The sequence below is a fragment of the Vombatus ursinus genome, unplaced genomic scaffold (assembly GCF_900497805.2).
Source record: "Vombatus ursinus unplaced genomic scaffold, bare-nosed wombat genome assembly UNPS02014768.1, whole genome shotgun sequence".
Taxonomy (NCBI): Eukaryota; Metazoa; Chordata; class Mammalia; order Diprotodontia; family Vombatidae; genus Vombatus; species Vombatus ursinus.
In genome coordinates, this window is record NW_020954546.1 from 34,394,262 (window position 1) to 34,404,074 (window position 9,813).

At 42.6% G+C, this 9,813-nt stretch overlaps 1 protein-coding gene across 1 annotated transcript; it reads left to right on the forward strand.

The window, feature by feature from the left end:
- The first annotated feature begins 1,832 nt into the window (after positions 1-1,832).
- LOC114043432 (protein S100-A11-like) lies at positions 1,833-9,495 on the forward strand. Its single transcript, XM_027862544.1, has 3 exons — positions 1,833-1,945; positions 6,584-6,742; positions 9,185-9,495. The coding sequence occupies exons 1-3, from the start codon at positions 1,943-1,945 to the stop codon at positions 9,338-9,340; spliced, it is 318 nt and encodes a 105-aa protein (XP_027718345.1). The 5' UTR covers positions 1,833-1,942; the 3' UTR covers positions 9,341-9,495.
- The last annotated feature ends 318 nt before the right edge of the window (positions 9,496-9,813 follow it).

Consider the following 9,813-nt stretch of genomic DNA (forward strand, 5'->3'; position numbering starts at 1 on the left):
ATGCCCTGGACTAGGTGTAGTGTTGCATTGATATGGGCAACTCCCAGTAAGGGAGCTTCTACAGATGAAAATCAATCCCCAACTGCTCTGTCACTTGGATAAGAAGTTACCTGAGCCACTGAGAAACTAATCTGGACTTGCCTGAGCTCACACAGAAAATCATATCTTCCCTACTGGATGGGCACTGCTCTACCCACTCTACCACACTATTACTACTAATAATAGTTATCACTTACATTACAATGTTATCTCACTTGATCCTCAACAACCCTGTGAGGTAGGTGCCATTATTATCCCTATTTTACAGATGAGAAAACTGAGGCAAGCAGTGTGGTTAAGTGACATGCCCAGTGATACAAAGTTGGTAAATATAATAAAAATTATAATAATAATAATAACAACAATAATAAACTAACAGCTCCATAGCACTTACTATGTGCCAGGCACCGTGCTAAGGGCTTTACAAATGTTATGTCATTTGAGTCTTACAACCATATGTTAGGTAGGTACCATAATTATCCCCATTTTACAGATGAGGAAACTGAACCTGAGAGAAGTTAAGTGACTTGTCCAGGGCCACACAGCTAGAAAATATCTGAGATAGGATTCAGACCCAGCTCTTTCTTACAAGAAGCATCGGATGGAGCACTGGACCAGGAGTCAAGAAGTCCTGTGCTCAAACCCAGCCTCAGACACTTATTCACTGTGCATCTGGGCAAGGCACTTACCTTCTCTCAGCGTGTTTCCTCTACCGTTATCCCTTCCATATCATGACTTTCCCTGTTTTGATATATCGTGGGTTGGCGTAAGAAATTAAATGGGAATTTGCAGGGAGCTTTGCAGAAGCTGCAGACAACATGGAAAAGCCAGCAGACAACACAGAAAAAGTTAAGAACCCAGAAATGCATAAAATATATGTATAGTATTGTATAATATCAATATATTTTATCTTTTAATACCATAATAATTCAGACTTCTTCTCTGATACAAAGAGAGGACCAAAAAATTTTACAGGGGAGTTTCCGGATCACCAGTGTGCCAGGCTCCTAAACCACCACCTACCCACCTACCCATGGGGAAAGGATAACTGTACTATAAAATAAGGATAATAACAACCTCCTAAGGTTGTTGTTAGGCCCAAATTTGATGATATTTGTAAGCACTTAATACAGTGCCTGACACATAGGAAGTAATATACAAATACTTATTCACCACTGTAATGCAGCCTCACATATGACTACATACAAAATCAATACATGATCATTTGAAGGAAGGGTAGAGAATTTAGCAACCAGGACAATTAGGAAAGGCTTCCACCATTTAATTGCTCTGACTCAGTTTCCTCATTCATAAAATGGGGATAAATGATACCTGCAAAACTTACTTTACAGGGTTGTTGTAGGGAAAGTACTTTGTGAGTCCTAAAATGTTACATATCCATGTGAGTTATTGTTATTATAATAGTTATTACTATCACTTCCAAGTAGGAAAGAGAGACTTTTGGGGTTGACTTCAGAGGAACAACTCCCAAAGACCATGCCCCTTTTAGACATGACTTCAGTTTAAAGAAAAAAAAAAGAAAACAAAATAATAAAAGTCCTAGGAGTCTTTTTCCTAAGGGGAGAGAGATCCCTCCAAAAGAAGGTAAGCCAAATAATAATAATAAAAGCCTTTCTGAATGGGGTGTGCGTGTGTGCGCGCGCTTTAGGTGCAGCTATGTGCTTAGCAGAGTACAGACACGTTCGGATCTGCAGGAAATCGTTTGGACCAACCAGAGGAAAGGGGCTGTCTGACTAACTCCTGAGCAATGTAACCCAAGCGAAAGGGGCGTTGGTCGTGCAGAGATAAGTTCCGAGCCCCACAAATCCGTTGCTTGCAGCGTCTGCTTGCTCTCCGACGCTACTCTCTAGAGAGGCTTCCAGATTCTCCTCCTCCCTCAACAATGGTAAAGTACATTTTTTTTTCTTCTGTCTTCCTCTTAACTCAAAAGCAACAATGTAGTTTCCCACAGGTTTCTGGAATATCAACTTTCATTTATCTGCTCTCGTGGCAGGAAAAGGCAAAAAGAAAGCTACTCGCTCGGCTTGAGGGGTGGGGAGGCTGGGCAAAGGAGACCTACATTCATATCCATCACAAGGGCCTGGCTGTGGGATTTCAACCTTCTCATTAAAAATGAGAATGAGGGGGAAGGGAAAGCTTTCTCTCTCTACTCTCCGAGTAGTACTGGGCACTTTGTACAAGATAAAAAAAATTTCCCTGGCAAGGGATCAAAGGTGAAGTTGGCTACCTCCTCATCGCTCTTGGGTCCTGGGCATTCATTAATATTAAGCTTGGAATGAAAATAATTACTGTGATTTCCTTTCTATATCTGAGGGGCCCCAAGGCAGGTCTACATACACGAAAGAGGCTGGGAAGAGCCAAGCAAAGCCCACAGAAAGAAAGAGGGTTTGGGGGGCTGGGGCTAGGGAAGCCCAGAGACCTGAGTGTGTTCCCCCCCAAAAAAGGGAAAATTCAGGACTTGATCTTCTGAATCCTGAGGGAGAAACGGAGTTTCAGTTAAGGCCTGGAAAACTGCCAAAGGAGAAAAACCCTGAAACCAAATACTGTTGCTAAGCCTAACCACGGCCAAAATGTGGGAGGAGCCCCAATTCCAAACTCTCCTTTATCCCTCTTTTAACCCCTTCCCCCTTTCAGCCTTTCTCACTTGAGTCCAGGCCAAAGGTTCTCATCCTTTTTTTTTTTTTGATCCTCCTGCATTTTGACCTTCAATAAGCCATTCTCCCTATTCAATATGAAAGAAAATTCCAGAGTTTACCATGCATAAGGACATAAGAAATAAAACAGATTAATTAATTTCAATGTGATAAATTATTTACCAAATATTCCCTGTGTCCCCTTGACAAGCCTCTCATATCCTGAGGTTACACACACCCCATATTGGGAAACCTTGATCTAGACATATCCCTTCCCTAACCCAAACTTCTCCCACCTCTGCTGGTTGCACCCTTACCTAGATTTATGTTCTCCTTTCTTATTTTCATTCTCTAAAATAAATTTCCTTTCCGATATCTGAGGGTAGGTTGGTTTTCTCGGAGTGATTTTTTTCAGCAGGCAACTTTCCTGTATGCCACACCCTCCCCCCTTTAAATAGAATTTCTCTTTCTCCTTGGTACCATTCTCGTTTTCAGAGATTAGACCAGGAAATTGGCAATGTAGATAGACACACTAAGTGAAGCAGAAAGATAAACACTACTAGGAACACTCTTTGGGGGGGACACTTTTTAACATGACTTTGCTTTTTTTTTCCTTTTTAGCAAAATGTATTGCTATCTTTTCTCACCTTCATTTCCCAGTATTTCCCTCCCTTAAAATTACTTTTCACAAACACACATTTGGTGCCAGAAAACAGTGCCACTCCCCATAGTTCATGGATGTTATGTAGTGCTAAGTTGTCACATGTGTGACAGGCTCAAAGCCTGTGGTGAGCCAACCTGTAATCCTTTAAACCTTGCTTAGAGAGAACAAATGGTCGATCTTTCCTCCATCTCCCTGTCACAAGCACACAAATGATTCTATCTGCATTAAGATCATAGATTTCGAGTTGGGAAGGACTCTCGAGGTCCCCAAGTCTAACCCCCTCCCAGAGAGGTTAGATGATTGATGAAGTCCATGAAGGATGGGACTTGCCTGTGGCCAAGCAGATAGAAGAGCCAGGATTTGAACCCAGGTCCCCTGGCTCCAAATCCAGTGCTCTTGCTGGCACACCAGGCTTATTTAATTTTGAAGCAATCTCTCCTTTCTCCCCTTTCCTCCTTTCTTCTTTCTCAATCTTTTCCTCTGGAAACTTTAAGGGGAAAAAAAGAGCACAAAGGCTATAATTGTCTCCACCTGACCCTCTAGAGCTTTCAGGGAAAAATACTTTAAATTACAACGTTCCCCTACAAAGCTCATGGGGATGGGGGTGGGGAGGGAGGGTGTGTTGGGGGAAGCAGGAAGTAAAGTGGGAAAAATACTTTGGAATCTGGTGGGACAGCTGAGAAAAGAGGTAGAAGCAGCTGTGGGAAACAAAAAGGAATTCTGAGGCCTCACAGCTTAAAGGCAGCCTAACAATCAGTGACTCATTGAGCCCTGCCCTGAGCCCCTCCCTGGGCCACGTGTGTCCTTCATTCTGTTAGTCCAGATGAAAAGACAATGGCTCTGGTAGAGTTAGGGTATGAAAAGAGAGCTCTGGAACCTCGTCTGCTTCTGTGTTCAGGAATTATTTTATTTTCTGTTAATTTTTTCTTTGTTTTGTTTTTGTTCTTCTTATTCTTAGTGAAAGTATCTTTAGAAAGAATTCCAACTTTGTCTTGTGTCAACTAGATGGGGAAGAGAATTTATCCAACACCTGAGCCAGGAGATTTAAGGCAGATCTGAGCTGTGGTGGCCCCCCCCCCCAGCTCAGGATCTTGGGAAGAACTAAGGGGACTTGGGTCATACAGAGGTGAAAATGAAGGAGAGGGAGAGAGAGAGAAAGAGAGAGACAGACAGAGACGAAGAGAGAGAGAGCTCATCTGGACTCCAGCTCCATGGGATAATGGAAAGGGGGAACAATTTAGAGTTCCAAGACCTACCTTTCAATTTGCTGTTTATTCTTAAGTGACCTGAGCAAGTCACTAAGCCTTGGGTTCTTAGCCTTTAAAATATAGGGATTGGAATACGTAACATTTAAGTCTCTTCCAACTCTAAACTCATGAGCCTGGAGTTCCGTGCCATCCACGACTCCTCATTTTAGGCCCAGAGAATAGAAAGTAGCAGAGCCAGGATTCATCCCTGTCTCTGGATCCAAATCAGGGGTTCTACCTACTAGAAAACAGAGCCAGGACTATTGACACCACTGACCCACTTCCTTCCCACAATATTCTCTCTGGAGGAGACATGGGAGCCTGTTCTCTCTTCAGTTGACTCGACAAGGCCCATACTCCTGCCTACTGTGGACAAGGCACCGCCCTGTTGCACCCTGTTCCTACTTCAAAGACATTACATTCTGTTAGGGCTGAGGAGGAAGGAAGTGGTGTTATGACATGTACACAGATAAATAAATACAAAGTAATTTGGGAGCAAGAAAGGGAGAGAGCAGAAACCGCTGAGAGAAGATCAAGAAAAGCTTCCCCGACCCTGAAACTAAGTGAATACGTGAAAGTTTTCTGGTTCTAGGCTCTGGGCAGCCTCTAGGCCACGAAAGTAACCATCATAATTATCATCGTTATAGATAACGAATTATTAGTGGACACTAAGACCTAAACCTTGAGGTTTTCTCTGGTTGAGTCCCTTTAATTGTTATTGAGTTGTTTTTCAGTCATATCTGACTCTTTGTGATCCCATTTGAGGTTCTCTTGGCAATTTGCCATTTCCTTCTCCAGATTGTTTTACAGATGAGGAAACTGAGGCAAACAGGGTGAAGTGACTTGCCCAGGATCACACAACTAGTCAGTGTCTGAGGCCACATCTGAACTCAGGAAGATGAGTCTTTCTGACTCCAGGCCTGGCACTCTATGCACTATGGCTCCACCTAGTGGCCCCTTAAGTCCTTTAAAAAAGCTGCAGAGTTGGGGAAAGCCCAACCAAGTAAGTCCTCACTCCTTTGGATTTCTGCTCCCTGCCCTGCTCCCCTAGCAGAAATCTCTGAAGAATTCTGTAGTGGGAAAGTGTCCGTGCTACACTTGGTGGGAAGAGCAGTAGAGGTTATTGAATCTTTAAGTAATCCATGATTCTTTCAGATTTATGAGCCCTTATAATCATGGGATCATTTACAAAATGGGAAACTGAGGCACAGAAGACTTTCACAAAGTTACCCTGCTAATAAGGGGCAGAACTTGGGTCTTAATTAGAAGGTCCTCTGAATCTAAATCAAATACTCTTTCTTACTTAGATATAGCTCCAAACTCTTCAAAAAATAAAGTTACAGCTCATACCTTCGACCTCTCTTACTGACCCTGTTAAGTTATATGTGAAAGTAAAGGGTTAAGGCACTGGGAAGTGGGAGAGTAGGATAAACTCACCACCTCTCCCTAAGCTTTCTACTTTGGATAACTCCAGCCATTAGGAAACTTTTCCTTGTGTGCACAAATTAGCCTCTTTGGAATTTATACTGGTTTGTAATTTGTTTTGTTCTCTAGAACCAAGCAGAACAAGCCTAAATCTTTTTTTTGTGAAACAATCTTCCAAGTACTTGGCTAAAACAGTTAATAGCTATGTGACTCTGGACAAGTCACAATCTCTTTGACCTTCCTCGTCTATAAAATGGGAATAATAATGCTTGTGCTACCTATCTCATGGTACCCACTTCAAAGCGCTATTTAAATGTGAACTACATATGGGGGTCAGAGAAAATGGGACAGAGGACATACATAATATGATTTGATTCAACCTAGACCCAAAGGTTCCTGCAGAAGGTCCTATCCACAGGAAAACTAGTGTAACCTTTTACACCAAAATATACTCCTCACTCCAATCGAAAAGATGAGATTGTCCCCTATATGCTTCTTATCCCAGATTTTAGTCTTGCTGATTGTAATCTATATCTCTTGTTTCCTTTCCAAAGGCCAAAAAAATCACCCCCACTGAAACAGAGAGATGCATTGAGTCCTTGATAGCTGTTTTCCAGAAGTATGCTGGTCGGGAGATAACTAACTCCCGAAACACCCTCTCCAAGACCGAGTTCCTGGCCTTCATGAATGCAGAGCTTCCTTCCTTCACACAGGTAATGGAGAAGAGCCCATAACCTTCCACCTACAGCTTTGATCACTGAATGAACACAGCAGACTGGTAATGATAGCCTTCCTCCAGTAGCCAAGCTACTCACTGGGTTTGGAGAGACAACAGACACCTTGACTGACAGGATCAGGGTCCAAAAAGATCCCACTAAGCCTAAATGCTAGCCTGAAGCTAATAGGAGGAAATTTAATGGTGGGAAATAAAAGTCCCTACACTTGGGTTCAAAAAACCAACTGTACAAGTATGAGATGGGTGGAGAGAGATGGAGCTAGAAAGCAGTTTATGTGAAAAAGCCTGGAGAGGTTTAGTGGACTGACCACATATGGGTGGGGTGGGGTGGTGGCTGAAATGGCTAATGGGTTCTCGGGTTTCATGAATGGAAAAGTTCAGAACCAAAACAAAGAATAGTGACAGTCTTACAATATTTTTTCTTAGTCAGACCACACCCATCATATAGAATTCATTTCTGTGTTCCACTTTTCAGAAGAGACATTTTCATTCCAAAGCTCATCAAGAACAGGGAACCCAAGATGGTGGGAAAGTCAAAACCATCTCATTGAAAGAATGGTTAAAAGAAGCCGGGGATTTTTAGCCTGGAAAAAGGAAAACTAAGAAGGGACATCATCATTCTCAAATATATTGAGGGCTGCCATATGTCAGATTCCACCTAGTCTACTTGGCTCTTGAGGGTAGAATCAAAACCAATAGAGTGAAAGTCATAGAGGCAAGAAGATAAGTTTCTGCCCATCATAAAGAAAAATTTTATAGCAATTAGAACTATGTAGAAATGGAAGGGGCTACATCCAAGTGTAACGAGCTAGCTCCCTATCAGTGAAGGTCTTCAGGCAGAAGCTAGATGACCATTTGTTGGGGGATATTGTAGGTGGGTTCAGAGATGGCCATGGAGTCAAGAGGAACTGCGTCTAGGTCCCATCCCTAAAACACACTGGCTATGTGACTCCAGCAAAGGAGGTGACAACTAGCATTGATATAGGGAATTTGTGGGTAGATGACCTCTGAGATCCCTTCCAACTCTGAAAGTCTATGATTCCACCATATTTTGTGGAGGAATGATAGAATCACAGAATTTTACAATTGGGAGAGACTCCAATGGCCATCCAGGCCAACCATACCCAAAAGGAATACCCACTTTAACATACCTGACAAGTGGGTATCCAGACTCTGCTTAGCCATCTCCAATGAAGGGTGACCCACTCCAGCCTCTCAAAGCATGAAATTCCACTTTTGGATGGCTCTAATTGTTAGGAAGTCTCCATCAAGCCAAAATTCACCTCTTTGTCACTTCAACCCATTACTCCTAGGAGACCAAACTGTACAAGCCTAACCCCTCTTCCATATTACAGCCCTTCAAAAACTTAAACCCAGATATCATACCCAAGCCCACCCCCAATCTTCTATCCTTCAAGCTAAATATCTCTTGTTCCTTCAATTAATCCCCATATGACATGAACTTGAGGGCTCTTGCCATCCTGTGTGCCATCCTCCAGATGCTTTCCAGTTTGTTGTTGTTCAGTCATGTCTGACTTTGTGACCTCATTTGGAGTTTTCTTAGCAAAGATACTGGAGTGGTTTGCCATTTCCTTCTCCAGCTCATTTTGCAGATGAGGAAACCGAGGCAAACAGGGGGAAGTGACTTGCCCCAGGGTCACACAGCTAGTAAGTGTCCGAAGCTGGATTTGAACTCAGTAAGACCCGTCTTTCTGACTCCAGGCCTGGCACTCTATGCACTATGGCGCCACCTAGTTGCCCTCTCCGACTTAACGGTGTCCTTTAAAAGCAGTGTCTTGAACTGAATACCATACTCAAGGTTTGAAGGCAGAGTACAACAGAACTACTGCCTCCTTATTTTCTAACCCTAATGCTTCTCTTATTGTAGCCCAAGATCATGTTAGCTTTTTTATTTTGACTACCACATCACACCACTGACTCATAATGAGTTTTCAGTCTACTGAAACTCCCAGAACTTCAGTAGAACTGCTCTCTCACCATGCCTCCCCCACCCTATTACTTAGGAAATTGATCCTTTGAACTCAAGTGAAACTTTACATTTATCCCTATTGAATTTTATATATGGGATATAGGAAGGGTTGAGTTAGGATACTATTCACATAGAAGACACAGGAACATAAAGGAAATATATTCCAATGTGGCAATAACTACATTTCATTCACTTTTCCCAGGCTCTGTTCTGTATTTGTCCACCCTAACCTTCTGTTTCTCTGAGTAAGGATCCAGCTTATCTCAGTCAAATATCCCTCTCTTCATTTCTTCTTGAAGTATGGCTTATTTTAAAGACCCAGCACGTATATATTGACAAGAAACGTGATCTTCAGTCCAGTTAGGAAGAGATTAGCATGAAATGTTAAATGTGGCACAAAGTCTGAACTTTCTCTTGTCATTTCTGCAGAATCAGGAGCCCGGTGTTCTGGACCGCATGATGAAGAAACTGGACCTCAACTCTGACGGGCAGTTAACTTTTGATGAATTTCTGAATCTAATTGGGGGCTTGGCAGAGGCTTGCCATGCCTCCTTCACACGTGCCCAGCCCGTCAAGAAAATATGAATGGGCGTTCCGGCCAATTTTCCAAATACACCCTTCCTCCAAACCAGCAAATGTGCACCCATTCCTCATAGTCACACACTGAACCCCTAAGAAGCCAAGGCTATAATACAAGCCATTCACTTTGTAGCAATAAAATGTGATTTTCTAAAAAATAAGCACACAGCTGAGAAATTGTCTATGTGACTGCAGGGACAAGAGGTGAAAGAAGATCTGGGCAAATCATAACTGATAGAAGCGTAACCCATGGGTCAGTTAGGGATTGGACTCTCCACAGGGTGGACTGGGTTTATCTGGGAGCTTCTCTCAATAATAATTTCTATGGTTCATTTTGCCCTAACCAGATTCTCCCCTAGGAACTTCATCATCCAGTTAATATCTCTCTAAGGCTCTTGGCACCTTTACAAGCTCTTAAGCTAACAGGACATCAGATATGATACACATTTTATTACTCCAGTAAATGATGAAGAAGTGTT

What these genes read in the sequence shown, in the direction of transcription:
- LOC114043432 (XM_027862544.1), top strand. An exon ending in AGCTTCCTTCCTTCACACAG is followed by an intron (nt 6,743 to 9,184) that starts GTAATGGAGAAG and finishes TCATTTCTGCAG; the next exon opens with AATCAGGAGCCCGGTGTTCT.